The 21,485-nt window shown below is 40.4% G+C and overlaps 1 protein-coding gene across 2 annotated transcripts; it reads left to right on the top strand.

Annotated features, from left to right (window-relative positions):
• The first annotated feature begins 793 nt into the window (after positions 1–793).
• Positions 794–21,366, top strand: ACSL5 (acyl-CoA synthetase long chain family member 5). Of its 2 annotated transcripts, XM_064431315.1 has the most exons (22): positions 805–951; positions 4,201–4,253; positions 9,939–10,124; positions 10,653–10,761; positions 11,446–11,510; positions 11,590–11,691; positions 12,000–12,099; positions 13,250–13,428; positions 14,067–14,099; positions 14,297–14,348; positions 14,893–14,966; positions 15,408–15,485; positions 15,693–15,827; positions 16,293–16,427; positions 16,502–16,597; positions 17,129–17,201; positions 17,915–18,003; positions 18,083–18,199; positions 18,635–18,778; positions 19,694–19,795; positions 20,167–20,238; positions 20,622–21,366. In XM_064431315.1, exons 3-22 carry the CDS (start codon positions 9,969–9,971, stop codon positions 20,760–20,762), a joined length of 2,052 nt encoding a protein of 683 aa, XP_064287385.1. In that variant the 5' UTR covers positions 805–951; positions 4,201–4,253; positions 9,939–9,968; the 3' UTR covers positions 20,763–21,366. The 2 variants fall into 2 exon arrangements, with proteins under 2 accessions (XP_064287384.1, XP_064287385.1); XM_064431314.1 differs by lacking the exon at positions 4,201–4,253 and having other exon boundaries at positions 794–951.
• Positions 21,367–21,485: the final 119 nt, after the last annotated feature.

A 21,485-nucleotide genomic window follows, 5' to 3' on the forward strand; every position in this document is an offset into this window, starting at 1 on the left:
TTGAATCATGTGCAGAAAATATCTTCCACAGATCATATCCAGCCTTTGGAAGCAAATCCAGGAAGCTCCAACTGCTAGCCCAGCCTGCATACCTCACCTCACAACGAGCACTTGTCTTTCTCAAGCAGCATTAAGCACAGGTGCTCTCTTATTCCCATTTCAGATATAGAGGAAGGCAAAAAACCCAAACCAAAACCACAGTTGTTTAAATCAACACAAAAAATCTCTCACAAAACAGGCATGGCCTACTTGGCAGTTGAGCAAGTGCAACCTTTGCACAGTGTCAAAAGGGAAGGTGCACCATGGTGAGATAACCAGCCCCCCGTACATCCCAAAGGAACTGGGAGCTCTGACCCCAAAGGAGTGGCTACTTCACAGACCCTTCCCTGGAGCTGCAAGGGAAACCCATGTCTCAACAGCTGGATATGTTAAAGACAGAACTCTACACAAAGCATCTGGTGAAAAACACTGGAATATGTTTGCTTGCTCAAAGTGCAATTTAAGAGGCACCTTTTCTCAGTGAAGCAAGAATTATTCAGTGCCCCTGCCCACCTGGAGTAAATGAGAGCCCTATGAAAAGCCCAGGGCTGCGGCTTCCACAGGGCTGGGGTTAGTTTTCACAATGCATTGCTCTCTTCTAACGCTGTTGTGCAAGACTTGTATGTTTAACATTTCTAACCAGCCAAAATTGCTCTTTATATTTGATCAGGAATAATTTTTTTTTTACCTTTGAACCTGTTGCAAGGCAGGTTCAAAGGTTACCTGGGTGCAGTGTCGCCTGTTTATTAAAGCCACACTCTGATGATTCGGGGCTTAGTCCTGCCACGGGAGCTGGGGAAGCACCACTGGAGCTGGGGAAGAACCAACCCTAGAACACCCCTTGGGAGTTGTAAAGCTGCAAAGGAAGCAAGCTGTACCAGCCCCTTCACCCTCCTCCAGCACTGAAGGAAGGTAAGAAAATCCCTCCTAGTCAGAGCCCGTGTTTCCCAAGTACTGGGCTTCCTGCTCCTGCAGAGCAGTACTGCAAGTGGGATAATAGCCTCAATTTGCTGCAATACCTGGATCCAATGCACCCTTCTTATCACCCTGTGTGCTGTTAAAGGCAACAGCTGCATGTTATTAAAGAAGCAAGTCTGGGCTCAGGGGTGGCATACAGGGAAATCACAGTTTGAATGAGAGCAGCCACCTGATCACTCCCTGTTGCTAGAGACTGGCTGGAAGTAGAAACCTGTCTACAGTCCAGGCTGAAGCCATTTCCTTATCAATTTGTTAGTTATGCCTATTTAAAGATACAGCGCACAAAGTGGCAGTGCCAGGCTCCCACTCAGACTAATGTTTAAACCAGGTTCCAAAAATATAAGAATATTTGTTTTCACAGCATCACAAGCAGTAAACAGCTGCAATATGCCAGGGCATTTATAAGCACAAGCAACAGAATCTAGCTTAATCCCTAACTAGAAACACAGAAGCTGCCTATAATGCCTTTTTTTAATGGTTTAAAAGCCCATATCATAGGGTATGGCACGCCAGACTGTTGCTATTGCCTTGGTACAACTGCTTGTTCTAGCTATAGAGATGGAGCCTTCTCCAAGCTCTTGCTTGTGTACAGAGAGGGTGGTGGAGACAAAGATCAACCTGAAATCAAGCTGCAAACAAGGGAACTGGAAAAAAGCATGCTGCTCTTCCAAGTCCTAAGCCTATCTCCTATCCATGCCTCCTTTCCTGAGGAACTCACTTGTGCTCTGAGAAGACAATTGATGTTCCAGTGCAGTTATTCTGCTTTACAAAGCTGGACATGGCCCTTGGAAAGCAGAACAGAGCAATTAAGAATTATTATGTTTATAGCATTAAGAAAACCAACTGGAATTTTATAATCATTCAAATAAAGTGAGCTCACACCTCCCACAGACTCACAAAATTTAAATCCAAGTTTTGAGGGGACAACATAGAAAATGGTACATGGAGCCAATGTTTTCCTTTCACATATTTGCACCCTTATTTTGGCATCTTTGGATAACAAAAGCTCATGTTGTGCTATGATCTTAAGGTTTGTTACAAAAGCTCACCTGATCCATCCTCTATGTAAAACTTTTTTGACAGTGACAACAGAAACAGCCTGATCTCCCCATATGCATAAACTACCTACTACTCATCTTAAGTCACTAATGGGTATGATGGGTGCAGGTGTAAATTTTATATACATGCACAAAGAGAAGCAAAAGCTGAGATTCATAACTCTGCTTTGTTTTTTGACAGAAAATTACTAGCAAAAAAAGATCTGTGTCTTTCCAAGAGCTGGAGTTTATTCAAATCATTTTTGAAATATTAAAAACCTCAATATTTGCATGTCACTTGTTATATGTAACAGGGGAAGAGTGTCATCTGTATTCCCATTTATGAGCATTGAACAGAAATGTTAATTCAGGAGAAGCTTTCCTATGTGCATTCTTTAATCCAATTTATGTTGGAGCTGTGATACCCACTGAGCCCAGGCAATAGAGTGTAGCTTTATAGAGCTCTGTGTCACATTCTGGGCTCCTGGCAGGCCAGGCAGGACCCTGCTGTGGACATGTCCTCCCACCCTGCAGCAAAGTGAACGAGACACAGCACTGCTATCCAACAGGTGACCAATGACAGCGCCAACTCACTGCTTCTTCTCTTGCTCCTGGAAAAATAACAGCCCAAGGCCAGATATCTAAAGGGGGGAAATGCTGAGAGGGGCACACAGTGTGGGTGATAATGGACGTGGCTGGGCTGGGAGCCTGGCCTTGTCTCCTTTCTATAAGCACAAATGCCCCCTGACAGGCACTATTAAAGCTGAAGCTCATAGCTTCTCTGAAATGCCACAGGAAGAGGCCTGGGAAGGAAAAGCCAAAGGCAGAGGAGTTTCATGAAGAAAAGCTGTTTCTTTTTTATGTTCAGCTTACAGGAAAATCAGTGAATCAACCCTCAGTTTCCCTAAAAGATACACACATGGCTAAATAATGCCACAACTACATGTATGTTGGCTCTACCTGAATAGTGTAAAGATTACAGCAGCAATAAAAATAGAATTGCAATTAGTAGAGGCTACGTGTTTTAGCAAGCCAAGGTCCACTACAGGTTGTATTTTGGATGCAAGTACATGCTGTGTTAATTCCATCTCAGCTTTACAGTTTGTTTAGCTAAGCAGACTATTCTGAAGTCATGCAGCATAGGAAAACTGTCAGATGGGGAAACTCCTAAGTGGAGAAAACAATTATAAAATCTGAGGTTAAGGCAATAAAGAAGAGAGATAGGTGAAGTTACTGTCTTCCCATCCCTCCAAACCTACTGTAAAATTCCAGTTATATTACACAAGCATTGAAGAGAAAAAGGGAAACTGAAACAGCTATAAACTTTTAAACAAAGAAATGAAACTGTGAAATCATTAAAAAAAATCCATGTCATAGCAGAAAACAAAACTGAAGTTTGAAATATGATTCACTGTTACCTGGTACAAATAATTGCAGCTATGTATGTCTACAACAGAACAGAAAGAACTAGGTAGCTTTTGGGGAAAAAAAAGGAAAAAACCCAACAACAGCAACAACAAAACTAATACCAAAACCAAATAAAACACAACCATCAGCAGAAATCCAGCCCACCAGCAAGTCCATTGCAGCAGTGTATGAGTGATGTTCTAGTCAAAACATTTTGTTGGTATTACAGGCTACAAAGCTCTGCTCACCTTAACATATATGCAGCTATAGAGAGAAAATTGCTACTGTTGAGAATACAGCTTAATACATAGAAAAGATAATAGCAAAGAGCTTAGAAAGAATAAACTATAAATATAATTTCAAAATGTTTTACTTTTCATTTAGATGTACTTTAAGCTGTTTTCATTAACAGACAAAAAAGCTCAATGACTTCCTCTTGTGTGAGTGGATTGTTGTTTTTTGGTTTTTTGGTTTTTGGGTTTTTTTTTTTTTTTTGTTTTTTTTTTGTTTGTTTGTTTTTTTAATCACTTCAGTTCCTCCATGCAAGTTCCTCCCCTTTAAAGCTCTCTTCCCAATGTGCTTTTCTGCTTGCTGATTTATTTAAACTGGGGACAAGAAACTGGCTGTAGTTTTTGACATGAGTGTGACCTAAGTGGTGTTGGTTTTGTACTGTGCTACTAAGGCTCCCTTTTACTAAAGGAGAAGAGGTTGATTTCCTACCCTATATTCAAAATGGCAGGTACCTTTACTCACCAGTTCTCATCTCTATACATGTTCTGCCAGATTTTCTGTGTAAGTAATGAAGTTTTACTGTATTTGTTTTGTTGCTCATGAGTTTGCTTGTTGTTACTCACATGGGCTTTACTAAATCCAATGTGCAAGTGCAGTGATTAGATGCAGGGTACAAGATAATGAGTTTTTCAGGAGCCTCCTAGGAAATCTCTGGTAGTGTGCTATCAGTTAAATGTGGACCTTGGGCTGAGTTCAGTTCAGATATGTGTTTGTTCTTTGCTCTTCATAATTGAGGTGCTGTGATAATATGAAGTAATGGACATTAATATCTAGAAACTTTAAGTGCTACATTTCATCTGTGTGGCTAAGGTGCCTAGTGATAATATTCTAATTTTCTGAGGAGTTCTACGTGTATTTTCAAGTCAAGCTTTAGTCCTTCCTCTATTAATACCATGCCCTATCACTAGGGAGAACTTCCTATTAATATAGTTTTGATGCATGAATGCTTTGCAAGAAGTGAACCTGTATTATCCAATAGGATAAACAGTAACAGAACATGCTATACTGACTGTATTTTAAATTCTTAAAAGCTTCAAAGGGCCAGTTGTGCATGTTTCTGAGTAGGTAGTTTCAAAGATAAAATCTGATATAAAGACTATATGAAAGCTTGGCTTTTCAATTTGTCTGAGAAAATAACTTTTAGTACTAAGTACTAACCTTAGTACCAACTTTTAGTTTTGTCTGAGAAAGTAACTTTTAGTACTAACTTTAGTACTAAGTAGTGTCATGATGTTGTTGCCCTCCTGATGGAGAGACAGTAATATCCAGCACAGTAAAATTCCTTATTTAAAAAATGGCCTTTCTATTTATACATACTGAAAGCTTGAGTTCAATTGGTTTTATCAGCAAGGCTCAGAAACCACAGCGCTCTGCTTCCTGAAAGTTGCTGAGGCCTCGTCCTTTCCCACCCTCTAGCAGAGTGTTTCTCAGCTAAGATCAAAAGGTGCTTGAACTGTTTGGCTCTGACTCTCTGAAGAGGTACTCTGAAAGCAAAGCCTCACTGAAGCATATCCTGGGCTTCATGCAGGTTACTGAGCATTTTGCTTCGTTTTTTGCATGGCTCTGCTCAGAAATCACTGCTGAGCTTTTGTGCTTTAACTTCCCTCTGGATGCTCAAAGTTAGATGTTCCTAAACCCTGTGGAACATACGACTTCAGCTGCATCAAGGAGGAATATGTAATACAAAGTTTCCAAGGAGTAAGAACTGGCAAAGTGGCTCACATCTGCAGGATGACGCCAGGAAAGAGCTGCACTGTGTAAGCAGATGGAAAAAGTGAGTTACTGATGGTTAAGTAATTAATTAGTGTAGGTGGCTGTACTCCACTTTTCCTGCTTGTAAACAGAAAGTGTTACCTTACTAATGCTGAGAAAAAAGATGTCATGATCATGCCAAAAGCTTGGGCAAACTTGATGCAAAGTACATAGCTGCAGAAGACATTCTCCCAGGCAGTGCAGACTGTTGTTTCCAAAATTGTGCAAGTATCAGAGATTGCTTTGTTGTCCATAATGAACTTTTGCAATGGAGATGACACTGATTTTTCTTCATATTTATGTACTCAAAAGTACAAAGATCAGCCACTTTCCAGTGGAGAGAATCTCACATGGAGAGCATAGAGAATAACTTTAATTCCTTTTAGGTAATGAAGGAATAGCTGTAAAGGAAGAGTTACAGTAGAAATGAGAATGTGTACTCCTGAACTCAAGGCTGTAAATGGTATCACTGTAATCTCTTCTGATAAAAATGAAGCCTTTGACTCTGGAGCTTAGTGCATCTTATCCCTGACCATTGATCAGGGCAGACAACCTAAGTACACTTTCAACTGTCCAGCACCTTATTGCACAAGAAGCTTAACAGGTGGCTTGAGACATCCTGTGCACTTTGTGTCCCTGGGAGTTGAGCCCTCAGAACTCAGGGGTTTCAGACACTCCACCTCTGACCCCTCTGCTGTTTAGAAAGGCAACTGGTGCTCAGACTTACCCTGCAGTGGAAGTGGATGTCTGCCCAAATTACTCTGTTTTTCTCTTGTTCTGCAATGAGTTTTCACTAAATTTATATAAATCAGGTATTATGTATGCACGGGGCACTTGGATTTGTGGGTTGAAGTCCAGTTGTAGCTGTTCCATAGCCCAGATTTGGCTGCAGCTGTTCTCTCACTATGGACAGGAAGGTCTATCAAGTACAGATTCCTCTCCTCTCTCTGGCTTTTCTGCTTTGATGGCAGCAGGATTAAGTGGCATTTGGATGATACCAGAGGTGATAATTTAGCAGGTACTTGGATTGACAAATAGTTACAGTAAAAGCTCTAGGCATAAGAAACAACTGTCCTAATTCTGGGAATTGAGACAAATTTGCTGACAATCTCTTGCCACAGCTTGAGTAACACACCCTATGTGCTTTGATAGAAGAGACTAAAGCCCTTTTGTGGAAACATTGTTGGAAAGTAAAAGAAAACATGGCCACTATTCTATTAATAAAGTAAGGGCATTGAAAATAGTTTTTCAGATATGAAAAACACTTTGTTTTGCATTACCTAGATCTGTGATTTTGCGCATCTGTGCTTTTTTAATGCAACACTAACCTCTCTATCTTTAAAGGGTATTTATGCAAAGTCCTGCATATGTAGTCTCAGTCAGAGCTGTAAGTAGGCTAAAGAAGACTAGAAGTTACTGCAAACACCCACCAAACCCTAGAAGCTAATGAGCATATAATACTTCCCAGACTTTAGAGAAACTTGTCAACAGGTCTTTCTTTAAATTAAAAATTCATTCAAATATAACTGAAAATCATCCTTGACTACCTATAGGTATGCTGGGCTACAATGGGATTAGACTACTGCCTGATCTTTCTTTCTTTCTTTTTATGCAAAAGACTTGTGGAATCATTCAGAACATGAAGGCAAGAGTTTTGGTGCATTAAATGATAATTTCTTGATTAGGTGTTCTCTCTGGACTTGGAGTTCTTTCCTCCAAGCAAAAGAGTCATATCCTTCAGGGCTTGATGTTCAGTCCTCCTAGGTGTCCTGGTACAAACTACTTTGCATGTGAGTCAGTGAGAACAGGAAAATACCCTGATGGAAAAATTTTCAGTGACTTATCTACTGCTGCATGGAGCAGGGATTATTGGGTTCTCTGACCCTTATCACAAAAAGGTCAGACAAGTGTCTTCAGTAAATTTTCTGTCCAATAAGTCCATGTAACAGACAGTAGCTTTTTGTGACAAATGCTCTGATCTGTCTGACCTACTCAGACAGTTTTAATGGTAAGCCATATAAATGAGTTCAAGAAGAGGACTTGGTGCCATAAATAAGATAGTTTTGTTTCTTACCTCTAGCATGATACTCTAAAAACAACCAATCATTCATGGTTTCTGGGAAATCATCTTAAAAGTACTATTAAAATGAGCAGATGAGAGCACACTTCAGCCAATAAATAAAACTGGTGTAGCTGTACAGGTCTGTGGTCCCTCTGGTTATTTGCAGATAGCTCTATTCTCTCACTGCTGATTGAAAAATTACCAGAGAAGAGTCATGTGAAATGCAGTGAGTGAAAACTCCTTTTGGCCATCTGGGCATGGGAAAAGCCTGGGAAAGTGCCCAAACTGATTGCTAATATATCAATATTAGGGGAGTTTTAACATGAGTATTCTGGCACCCCTCTAAAAAGATGTGAGAATAGATGTGTCAGTCTAGAAAGCTTCCAACATACAAATGGTGAAAATGTTATTTGCTTTGTAACGTGGATTTAGTAGTGGCCTCTGAGCTAAAAGAATAGTTTGTATATTCCATCTTTCATTATGGAGAATGGAGATGCCTCTATCTAGCTGCCTCAGTGCTCGTGCTATAAAAAAGTGTCTTGCTTATGTTATTGAATGAGGAAATATGAACCACAAACCATATGCAGAAAGCTGCTTGCTATCTGCTCCATTAATGGTCCAGATATATATAGTATCAAGAGCAGCTGACTACCAAATTCACTTTATCAATAATCTTCAGTTTTCCAAACCAAGCAGTGCTAAACCTAAACTGCTAAGTAGCTTTGTCCTGAATGTAAACTTGATCAGCAGACCTGGATTTAGGTGATTTAGGCTCTGCTGCCTTTTTTTTTTTTTTTTTTTTTTTTTTAAATCCCAGCACAGTTGATAAAGGCCCAAAGGGAGATGGGTGATACGCTGTGCTACAAACCGGTTTATGCTCCCATAGGATCAATAAGTTTCTACCTTTCTGGCTGTATCATAATATTTCTGGATTCTCAGTACATGAAGCCAAGGTCAGGAGTTTGAAGGCCACATGGCAACTAAGGTTTAGAATAGAAATGAGGACTTGGAGCTGTATTTCTCAGAAGTGCAGGTGATGTGTATCTGGCAGCTTGGACTAGCTGAAAAGCCTCTAAGGTACCCTTTCTTACCCAGATACTGAGCAGGCAAAACATGCCTTTTCCTGTTAATCAGGATTGCTGATTAACACTGCCACTGGAAACTACAAAACTGTAAACCAGATACAGTTATCTAAATGATCAGTCTGGACTCAGAGACCCAAATTCTGAATTCAGGTCCTGTCTGAACTTGCTATTGGTTTGTAAAATACCTTCAACTTCATTAGAATTATAGTTAAATGGTAATTGGAACTCATTGCATCAGGACTCCTGGCATTCTTCTTGTACAGGGATTTAATTGATAGCTGACATATTATCCACTGGTGGGGTTCCTTTGATTCTGTATGAAGGACTTTGAAAGAATGTTGTTTTTCATCTTGCAGAGTGTGAGGTGGTGTGTCCTGCACAGGTATTTAGACACTAACAAATATAAGTTGCTGAGATCTGAGTTGATTCAGACAGAAAGCAGTTTTTTTTCTTGGCAATTCAATCTTAAAACACATCAGAATATTTTGGAGGTAAAAGTGCTTGTTTCTAAGGAAGAAAGCTCAGGTCTCTGTGTCTTATAAGTCTGCATTCTCAGATTTTGCTTCCCTGTCCTTGACAGAAGACACCATGGGGACTGCAAACAGCAGAATTGTTTCTGTATTTCCCAGTTAGACTTCCATTGCACACATTGACTTCCAGGTCACCACTTCCCAGTGGAGACCAACCTTCACAGTTTTGATTTGTGCTGGTTTGTTTTTGGCCGACCACGCAGTCACTTTCTGAAATATTTGGCTGGCATGAGCAGTAAAAGCAGCTGACAATAAATATACTGTTTGTACTGCAGACGTATATGTAAGTTATCAAACATGTAATTTATCAATACCCTTCCCATTTCAGCAAAACCATTTCCTATTAAACACTTACAATATTGAGGAATTTTCTTACTTCCACAATTCATGTCATTGAACCATAGGCATTTTTAGTTATACTTGGGGAGATAGATTTGGGAAATTATATACTGGATTTCTTCAGGCAGATTTTTTACTTAAGGATGGAAAGAATCTGTTCCTTGTCTGACTTCATCAGACTTCAGCTTTCTGTGGAGGTGGATGCAGCATAGATTAAGATTTATGGGGACAGGTGACTTAAGATCTCTTAAGAGGCTTAAAACATTGCATAAGTGTGCTTCACTGTTGTACCAGGTCTCACCAGGGGCAAACTGCTGAAATGATTTGCAGTATTGTTTAACAAGCTACTTAAGTAACCATGGCTCATAGGTAATTAAAGCTTCTAACTCAAGTCTACTAAACCTCCTATTTGTTTCAGGTTCAACTCTGGCTCCACTGATCCAGTACAATGATCTGGATACTTCAAGTGTTGTTTTCACCGCTCCCAACACCAGCACTGATCAGTCTCATTGCATTTGGAGCTGTCATCTTCCTGTGGGTGATAAGCAGGCCAAAACCCCTTTTACCTCCTGTTGACTTGAACAAGCAGTCGATAGGAATTGAGGTAATGCTTTCTCTGCTTGTGGTCTGTTTTGGAGCTTCATCTGAATACTGATCCACTCTGACTCTGGGTGTCAGTGGAAACTCTCCTGTCCAATGTGCACAGCCTTCCCTGCCAACTCAAGAGCATGGTGGGGAGATGGGAAGTCTTAAGATGCTAAGATGAGAAACAGCAGCTTGTTCCAACCAGGGTTAGGTGGGATTTCTACGAGATGACTTTGGCTGTCACTGATTTTTTCTTGTCTTTTCAATGCACTGCATCAGCTTTGAAACTGATGCTAGACTTCATGTAATAAGGAAAGTGGTAGCACTCAGTCAAGGCCTCTCAATAACCTGTAACTCAACATTAAGGTGGGCCATCTAGAAAATTCCTCTGCATGTGACTGGGTAGATCAAAATCAGGAAGGGAAAAAACTTCCCTAACAATGCAATTCTCTTGAAATGCTTTAAATGGGATTGATGAGAGAAAGGCTGAGGAACAAATTATATTTTATCTGGTCTGCACTATTTCATAACCATGCTTTGTTCCTAGGGAGGAGCCAGGAGAACTGCACTCTTGACAGATAATAACCTGCTTTCTTATTACTTTGAAGATGCTAAAACCCTGTATGAAGTTTTCCAGAGAGGAGTGAGTATTTCTGGTAAGCTTTGCATCTGGTAGTTAGTACTTGTAAAGTACTAACAAGTACTATCACAAGTAAACAAAATTTTTCCAAGATCCTTTTCCTTATGTCTTGGCTGTGGTAATAATGCAGGCTAGCAAAAGCTCTTCTTACCTTCTGTGAGGTGGAGAGACAAGTGACCATATTTCTCCCTGTCCCAATTCAGTACTAGTCTTATTTGGGAGACTGGGCAGGAACAAATACCGGAAGCTGAAGATGGTAGAATTCAGTCAAGAGTCAGCAGATACAAAGCATCAGAGGAACTGGGGGGGAAACACGTCTCCTTTGTCTTATGATGTGAGTTCTTCTGTGACATTACTGCCTGTTTACAACAGATATGAATTTGTGCATGTCACTTCACAAGTCCTATGCATGGAAATGTGTGATGGTTTGCAAGGTATTTCAACCTCACACGAGTTGTGCAATTGAACAAATATCACCAGATCTTAGAAGTATTGCTTGTAAGGATAAAGCCAACAGCCTTACAACCTTGGTTTGGGCAAAGTGCTTAACTATGGACACTGACCTGCTCTCCATGGAGAGCATGTCTCCTGAATGCCTGACAGAAAACATTTTCCACTTCAATGTTTATTGTTATGCACTTTAGTGTTATGCAACTTCAGTACTGAGCTTTGAAATTGCTTTTCTGAACTCTTTCATTAGGAAATGGTGACTGTCTAGGCTACAGGAAACCCAAGCAACCTTATCAGTGGCTGACATATAAACAGGTGAGTACTGTAAATGACAGATGAGTTAATTTGGGATATTGCCTTGTAACACTAAAGTGGGGAAATAACTATCTTGCAGGTTTCGGACAGAGCTAAATACCTGGGATCAGGGCTTCTGCAAAAAGGATGCCAACCATCATCAAGCCAGTTTATTGGCATTTTTGCTCAGAATAGGCCAGAGGTAAGCAACAAACTGTGTATTCTTTCCTACATTATTCTGACACCTTGGGGTGAAAGGGGAGTCTGTATTTAAATAGCTTCAGGCCACATGAGGAATAATCACAACTTTTTCCTTCCCAATTCCCCTTATACTGACTGAGCACACAGCATTCCAAGCAATGACCTCTCACAACTCTTATTCTCATGGATGTGCTCTTTCCATACCCCTCACTCCCATGTGCATGGGCTTGTCAAGCTGTATGAAGTCTGCAGGTAATCCTGTCTTGAGGGCTTCTAGTTTTCCTTAGTTGTGCTGTTTTCTCTTTTCAGTGGATCATTTCAGAGTATGCCTGCTACACCTACTCAATGGTTGCTGTTCCACTCTATGACACTCTGGGACCAGAGGCTATTGTATATATTGTTAACAAAGGTAAATATTGACTTCCACTCTTTCATAAGGATTTTTCTAGGAAAATTTGTTTTGGTAGGGCTAAGTTCAAGGGAATTTGCAAAAATCAGAGTAGCTTTAACCTTAATGCTCTTATAGACACTTTCTTAGCAAAGCTGCTTTGCAGGGCATATGGCTCAATGCCTACAAGAATCCAGTGGGCTTCCTATGTTTCCCAGTGTCTTGATTGCAAGACCACTGAAGGATCTGTTAGATCCTGTGGATCATTCTGCAACCAGAGTGCAAAACTATTTGCTGTTTGAGATTTTGCAATCTTGAACTCCCACACTGCTAAACAATCAGACAATGCAGACAGACTTGCATGTAAATTAAAACTAGATGTGTGTGTCTGTCTGATTTAAAGTTGTAGGATGAAAAGAGTGGAGGAGGGAAGATATGCCTAAATCTGTTTAATCTATCTTGTTATTTCATGTTCTACAGAAACAACATCTAGCAGGCCATCATGGAATAAACTGACAAGGAAGTTAAATAAATCTTAGACTTTCTTCACCCAGTCTTAGGAGAGATAAGGGAGAAATAAATATCCATTGTTGTTACAGTGATCTGGGATCCATCCCAAAAGTAGGATTTGCCAAGCAAAACCACTTCAACACTTATGGTGGTGAATCTTGGAAACAGGTGCTGACTTGGGATTGCACAGCTGTAATTTACCAATCTAACTGGGAACTGGCAGGCTCAGGCAAATCCAGTTCCTCTGCTGATTTAAAGGAAAAGGCCTTTTGCATCTACAGGGAAGCTGAGGTATTAACTCCTGAATTTTAGCTACCTTTTTCAATCGGGCCTTAATTTCTTTTGATTTAAGGAAGATGGCTAAACCTAAACAATATCATGGCAATACCAAAAGTTTCAGTGCCCATCTTGACTGAGAGCGAAGATATTTCTCTTCAGCTCCTCGGCATTTGCCCTCACTTTATATTGCCAGAATATCAGGTTTGCCTAATCAGTTGAGTTTGGTAGGAGGAATCTTCTCAGCACTGTAAGCCAGCCACTAAATCCATATGAACAAATGCAAATAGCACAAAACCAATGTTATGTTCTAAAATTATGTGCTGCTGAGCTGTCACTAGCCTCATGTCTTCTAAACAGACTTCTGATAATTACTTTTCTGTAGCTGACATAAGTGTGGTGATCTGTGACACGCCTGCGAAGGCAGAGGTCTTGCTTAAGAACTGTGAGGACAAAAAGACCCCATGTCTGAAGATTATTGTTCTCATGGATCTCTTTGATAAAGAGCTCAAGGACAGAGGAACTAAAGTGGGAATTGAAATTCTGTCACTGCAGGAGGTTGAGGTAGGTGGCTAAAGGCTTCTGTAACACTTTGCCAGCTAAACACCTTGATCTTCTGTGGCAGCAATGACACTTTAATGTAAGCATTACCCAGTTGTCATGCCTGTACCTGACATCTTAATGAGCAGTAATTTTGAAACTTGATATCTTTAGCTAAACGAAGTTGCAGAGTTCAAACAGTTGACTAAAGTTGTGCCCTATGCATTGTGAACAGCCAAGACTTGCTTAGCTAAATTTGTGATCCTGCTGTAACAGGATTTATCGGGCTTCTAAGCTGGCAATTGAATCTAATTGGAACTGTAAATGCAAATTACTGGCTGCTTAGACATCCCAATACTAGGTCTAAACTTGCATACATGTAAAGAGATGTGGCCTACATCAAATAAAAGGAAACCTCTCCACTCAGGACTTCCAAATTCCTTAAGTAGTTCTGATCACTTTCCACACATTCAAAGGTGTCCTTTCCACACTTGCAGCAGACAGTTTTTCAGACTTATGTGTATTGGATTCAGGAAGAGGTTTCTGTTTGACTGGGTCAGAGTATCAAGAGGCAAAGTAATAAAACAGATGTTGCATTTGAAGTGCAAGTACTTATTCCCTATTGTGCACATCTCTTAAGCTGTGTTTTTTCTCTAACACAGGAGCTGGGAAGAAACAACACCAGAGAACCAGTTGTAAGTATCTCTATGAAAAGGTATAGACTTTTAAAACTAGTCTCTGGAATGACCTCTTTCTATGCTGCTAGTAGAGGAGGCTAGCAGATTTTTTTGTGTGAACGAGAATTCCTGATTCATCACAGTTAGGAATTGTATGTAGTTACAGATAACCATCATAATCCTTGCACTGACTTTATGTGGCTTTTTCTCTCCAGCCTCCTAAGCCTGAAGACCTTTCTGTTGTGTGTTTTACAAGTGGAACCACAGGTAAGAATTTATAGTGATGCTTCCCCACTGAAAGAGCCTCCCCATGCAGCTTCCCTGCACAAAAGTACAGAAATCCTTCGAACATGGAAGTAAACCAGTAAATTACCAGAGCAATGTCAAACTGCTTTTGCAGTTTTACTTGGGATACTGTCATTACAAGTCAAGTGCACTATGATAAAGATTCTTAAAACTGGGGGCAAGAAAAACCAAATTCATGTTGTCTTACCCTATGAAAAACGCAGCCTTAATGTTCAAGGGATTGGTTGTTCAACTGTGTATTTTGACCCAGAGGGGCTAAAGCAAAAATCTTGTTTCAGCATTCTCTATGCTATTCCCAGTTGCTCTGCTGTTTCAGTATTCATCTCCTTTACGTAATATCCATAGCTGAAAGCACTCAAGATGAGGCATATTTGTGATCTCTTATGAGAATAATTGCTGAGACTGAGCCTAGTACTGAGATAGTTCTGAGCCAAACAAGAAAGACATGGGAAACTGCCAGCAGAAGCAGTCAGAGCCACAGCTCACCTTGCTTGATCTCTCCAAGGTAACCCTAAAGGAGCCATGCTGACACATCAGAATGTTGTTTCAAATGCTGCTGCCTTCCTTAGATGCACAGAGGTAAGCTACTCTCAGGATATGTCCCTCAGTCATGAAGCCAGCTTTAATGTGGGCATTTTCTGTAAACCATTCACTCCCAGAAACCAATGCTTTCCTACGTACCCCTTTTTCAATGAGACAATACTACTGCAAGAAACTTGGTTTGGATTGAACAAGAACTTCTACATAGAAGTTATTCTAGAATGAGTCAGTCCTATATACCAAGAGTACTAAACCATCTATTTCAAGACTTGCCAAAACATTAAACTAATTTTGATTTAGTGTGGATGAGTGACAGCTGCAAATCTTGAAGAGGTGATGGATGAGCCTGAGTTCCTTCAGTCACTGGAAGTGTCTGTCTCAAAGTACTCAAATTGATCAAAATTTTATTTACATTCTACTTAAAAGTAACTCAGGCAGGCATAGAAAATGCTAACCTACTTCTACTTCCTTTCCCTCTAGAACACAATTGAGTGTACAAGTTCAGATGTTGCCATTTCTTATCTTCCTCTGGCTCACATGTTTGAGAGAGTTGTACAGGTATGTACAGATATATGTATCTGAGCTTTTATAAACCAAATTACAGTAAAAGACATTAGCAATGTCCTCAAAACCTATTCACACAATAACTTTCCTTATTTTCTAATAACTGGGCACTGGAAATCATGCTGATTTTTATAGACTAATAATTATGGCTAGTGAAGCTAGGAATTCTGCTTGACTAAGGTTAGTCTGGTCAATTTTTAGACTGTTATATTCAGCTGTGGAGCAAAAATAGGCTTCTTCCAAGGAGATATCAGGCTGCTAACAGATGACATGAAAACCTTGAAGCCAACGCTATTTCCAGTTGTACCAAGACTGCTCAACAGAATCTATGACAAGGTATGTGAGCAATTTTAGCTCTGTTTTCTTTGTGTTTATATATTCAAACAAGCATTCAAATACAAAATAATGTTGAATATGTCATAACAGCACCAGTAGTTAATTACCCCTTAGCAAGAAGAATTTTTTATAATCCTTTCCGAGGAGATGGAAGGAATTAAGAACGGCATATCCAGTCATGACTGGGCTAAGTTTGTTGCTGTTAAGAGACAAAAACTTTGTTTATTTTTGTAATGCAAATTAATCAAGTGCACAGGTAACAGGATCCCTGTTCCTCAAAGCTATGGCTGTAGTGTTTAAACAATAATGTGAATTAGTATTGCCTTTTGCGTCATCTCCTACATACTGCAGTTGTGAAGACAGGCCCTAGAACATTGAAGTAAGATTTGGTGCTTCTTAACAAGGCAGGAATGAGATGTACAGATGTGAGTTAAACCCAGAAGTCACTGGTACTTTTCCTTGCAGATCCAGAGTGGTGCAAACACCCCACTAAAGAACTTCCTGTTAAAATTTGCTGTGTTTATGAAGATGGCTGAAATAAAACAGGGCATCATTCGAAATGACAGCATTTGGGACAAGCTAGTCTTCAAAAAAGTTCAGGTAAGTTATTCCAAGTGTAAGGGAGGTAAGCAATGTAATATTGGAGGATCTGATGGCTTCTTTTTCACTTGTAGGAAACCATGGGTGGAAGAGTGCGTATCATGGTGACAGGTGCAGCCCCTATATCTCCTTCTGTCCTGACATTTCTCAGAGCAGCATTAGGCTGTCAGGTAAGCTGAGTTCTCTTTTAAAGTAAGCCCTGTTTGACTATGCACAAATGAGAGACCAGTGATATAGTTGGGGTCCAGCTCAGCTTGCTCCTGGGGAAAATGCTGTCAGTCTTGGGCATTTACAGACTGCTTCATCTGAGTTGACTGTAGCAGGAAAAAAAATTCTGCAGGGCCCACTTTAAACTATGCTACCAAAAAACTAACCTGTAGGCTCTGAGAAGAGGAATAGAGCAGCAGAAATAGGAACATGAAGCACTCATGTCAGGCAGCTGCCTCTGAGTTTTGTGGCTTATTCTGTCAGTCAATGAGCTCCCAGTGTAGCACATTTGAGAACAGAAAATGAGGTGACCAAAGCAAAGTTTGAATAGGTGGACTTTAACATCTGGTTACACCAATAAGATCAAGATATCTTAAAGGCAAAGGTTGTTTTGGCTTCCTTGCTGGGAAAACTTGAGCATGGGCACAGTCAAAACTGAGGCCTTTCACATCAAGCATTTGATGTTCAAGGAATACTCATCCTTTCTTGCACAGATCTTTGAAGGTTATGGCCAGACTGAATGCTCAGCTGGATCCACTTTCTCAATGCCTGGAGACTGGACAACAGGTATGGGAGCTGAGACTTGTGAAGTCTCCCAGAGCTGTCCACATAAAGGGGCACTCAAGCCTAGGCACTGTAACGCTTTTAGGTTAATGAAAATTAAATCATGGGTACTCAGTGATTCTTGGTAGCAACAGTCACCTGTCTGTTTAATGGGTACTAAAATTCTTGACCAGAAGAGGAACCCCGATGTAAAGTGTCGTAGGTCAGTTTAGACTTTGTCCCAGAATATAGGAAAGGAATAGAGAGAGCTGAGCAAACTGGATAGGGACTTCCCAAATGGCCTTATAGCTTTGTCTCCTAAATGACATGTTTTACTGAAAAATATTAGACATGATACTTGACTATTTTCCTGAAAGACCTTGAAGATTTAGCTTTTATCTTAGCAGTACTGGATGTTCTAAACTCAGACTCAAGTCACCATAATGAGGATGAAATGCACATGAATACTAGTATTAATGAGAGGGGGTCCTGAGGAGGCATGAGTGTTCAGGGGTTCGTGGCTGATGTGGTAGATTACACCAATAGTGCTCTGAGCATCAAGACTTACCTGCTGTTTGTCCTACATTAACTGTCTGAAAATGGTATTGCAACAACTTGCTTGAACATTTGATGCCAGACTCCTTTAAATAATACTGATTCATGTTAAAGCAGTGAACAGACCCAGTAAGTATCTACTATCACTGCAGTCTTTTTTGTTGATTTTTTTTTTCTCTTAGGCCATGTTGGAGCCCCTCTGGCTTGTAATATCATAAAACTAGATGATGTGGAAGAAATGAGCTACTTCTCTTCTAACAATGAAGGCGAGGTAGGTACCATCTCCTGAGCATGTCAAGAAATACTGAAGCATAAGACCTGGTGACTAAAAGTGTCTCTACTTGTTATAGGTCTGCATTAAAGGACCAAATGTGTTCAAGGGTTATCTGAAAGACCCTGAGAAGACAGCAGAAGCAATTGATAAAGATGGCTGGCTCCACACTGGAGACATAGGGAAATGGTTGCCAGTGAGTATTTGCTTAACACAAACCATCTCTTGCATGTGAATTCCTGTTACTTCACAGTATTCTCTAAAGACGGAATTCTAGGATAAAAGTCTCTACACAGTAGATTCACTACTCCAGGCAAAGCTCCAAAGACCAATTAGGTTACAGGATACCAAGTAACGCCTGCTAGGCCTATAGTTGAGACTATTCTTCACTGTAGAAGTGATATAACAAGGTGTCTTGGTTTCTGTAAGAGGAGGATAAAGGAGCTGTCTAATCATGCCCTGAGCTAACTGGAGAAATTACACAAACCCTTCTCTCTGTAGAAAGCAAAGACCAGTATGGGGCTTCCAGACTAGTTCCAGATGTGCCCTTCATACAACTAAACAAAGCCTGCTTATCTTCTCTTATATAAGACAGTGACTTGGAACTAATGACTCCACTTTTAACTTCTAGAATGGAACGCTGAAGATCATTGATAGGAAGAAGAATATATTTAAACTTGCACAAGGAGAATACATTGCTCCAGAGAAGATAGAAAATGTCTATATCAGAAGTGCTCCTGTAGCCCAGGTCTTTGTACATGGGGAAAGTCTGAGGGTAAGTGATGTTAGGAGTATCCTGCAAGATTTCCTACCACAAGTTCTGGATGATCAGGGCACAAATGTAGGCATATAAAAGAGTTCTTGAACAAAATCTGCTCCTAAGAGAGCCGTGTTTATAGGAAGATGTTCTCAAACCTACAGACTTCCCAAGTGACACCTGGCATTTTTGCAAGCTGGGTAAAGGCTGATTACATACTTTTGTGGAATTGGTATGTCAGGTCACTTCTGTGCAGTTTAGATTCATATAATAGTCCCCCCTGCAATAAACAGGGACACCTTCAACTAGATTAGATTGTTCAGAACCCCATTCAGCCTGACCTTGAATGTTTCTAGGGACGGGGCATTTGCCACCAATCTGGACAACCTCAGCCATTGTTTTGCCACCCTCACACTCACAAAAAATTCCTTATATTTTATATAAATGTACTATTTTATAGTTTAAAACCATTACCTCCTGTCCTATTGCCACAGGCCCTACTAAAAGTCTGTTCCCATCTTTCTTGCAAGCTCCCTTTTAGTTTTGAAAGGCACAAAAGTGTCTTTCTGGAGGCTTCTCTTCTTCAGGCTGAACAACTCCAGTTCTCTCAGCCTTTCTGCACAGCAGAAGTGTTTCTCCATTCCTTTGCCACAGAGGTGTTACCTATGCTAGCAGAGGCCAGTTTTCAGCCTGTAAACAGCCAAAATTAATTGCTGGATCTTTCAGCACACATAACAAACTGTGTCAGTACTTCAATTACTGCTGTTACAACTCTCAGTGACTTGGAAATCCTCATAGCTACCTTTGAAACTCTGAAAATGCATGGAGATGTACATTTGACTTGTCATAGAAACACTGCCTGCAAGCAAGCCCACAAAGACATTTAGTATGCCTCAGCTTGGTCTCAGCCTGACTATTTCCACTTGTTTTCAGTCTTTTCTAATAGGTATAATAGTTCCTGATGCTGAGATGCTTCCAGAATTTGCAGCAAAACTGGGAGTCAAAGGTTCCTTTGAAGAGCTCTGCAAAAACACGGTTAGTGGTGTTGTGTTTAGTGGGTTAGAGACAGAATTTAATTCTAAGTCCAATCCTACATTGCTCTTTGTTCTATCCACCTCTTTTCAGTAATTTGAACTGGTTTAATGCTGGGTGAGTCATGCAAGCAGCCTTACAGCAAAAGCTAGAATACTAGAGTATAGATGTCTCTTGTTTCAAGGGCTATCTCATTGCTTCTTTTCCAGTGAGAAGACAGACATTGTAGGGGCCTTAATATGAGAAATCTTGAATGTTGAAATATGTATTCTTGCCATCCTCAGTTCTCCCTGACTGGGCAAATGGTTATGGTTTTGAGCTGCAATTACGGAATGGCAGCTTTACCCACTCTGCTTCTGCTGTTTTTCTTCCAGGCAGTGAAGAAAGCTATTTTAGATGATATGATCAGACTGGGGAGAGAGGCTGGCCTTAAATCCTTTGAACAAGTGAGTACCTTCAAATTCTGCTTGTCAGTAGCACCTGTATTGCTAACACAGTGGCTGGGAAGTCTTCATTCCTGCTACTGCCTGTTCCAAGAGGCAGCTGTCCCAGACACCTGGTGGAAGCAGTCAGTGAAACATTGGCTGCCTGTCCCTACGCCAGGAGACCAGGGGCTGTGAAGGGCAACAGTATCACTTGCCAAGAGATGGATTGGAGGTTCACAACAGGCTGTAGGGGCTGTTCTGGAATTCCACCCTCTTGCTGTGTCGGCCAAAAAAAGTTTAGTTACTAGATCTCCTGAGATTAAATTCTTGCCCAAGAAAGCTGGGAAGAACTGTTGTTTTTCTTCTAATGATGTGTCATGCAATAAATTGTTTTCTTTTAATAGATTAAAGACCTGTACATCCACACAGAGTTGTTTTCTGTAGAAAATGGACTCTTGACACCAACACTGAAGGCAAAGCGAGGAGACCTTGTCAAATTTTTCCAGAAGGAGATTGAGGCCCTCTATTCATCTACTCAGGAATAAATAGCCAGTTTAACTTAAACTGCTTGGAGTAGTTAAATATGTGACACTACATGGCCTATGGTGAAGACAGGCTTGAGTGGAGGGGAACAGGAACTTAAATTGATTTGTTTCTAATACCTGAGAAAAATGACTTGTGGATGAAGATGGCTGTAGTATAAGTGACAACTCGCAGTGTTAACATCCTGTGGGACTGAGCATCAACTGTCCAGGCTAAGCCAGAACTTTCATCTTTCTTGGACTGTGACTGAAATGCAGTAACATGCAAGAACCTCAGCCTTTAAAAGACAGCTGCATGCACTTCTCACTGTCAAAAACAAATCTTGTTTTCCTGCTGAAACTACGAACTCCACTGTGACCTGTTGTGGACTGATCTGCAATCAGACTGAACAGTATGAATTCATGCTAACATGAGTTTAGCAAACACAGAAGTGAATTTCCTGTTCCTAGTCCTGGACCACATGGTACAAGTTGTTTATAATGAAAATGAGTAATCATTTGCAAAATACATTTGTCTACAGCAAACATTCATTCTTTAGGAGGCACTGGATCAGTTTTTGCACATTTTCAAATGAAATGGCAGTATTAAAGCCTTTACACTTATGAATTTGAGCCTAGTAAGTGTAAAACTTTAGCTGTCAGTCCTAAGGATATAGGATGCAATAAATTGAGACTGCACAATCAAATTAAAGCCTGTGTGAATTACTTGTGGCTCTGCTGCAACCA

This window comes from Passer domesticus, chromosome 8 (assembly GCF_036417665.1).
Source record: "Passer domesticus isolate bPasDom1 chromosome 8, bPasDom1.hap1, whole genome shotgun sequence".
Classification (NCBI taxonomy): domain Eukaryota; kingdom Metazoa; phylum Chordata; class Aves; order Passeriformes; family Passeridae; genus Passer; species Passer domesticus.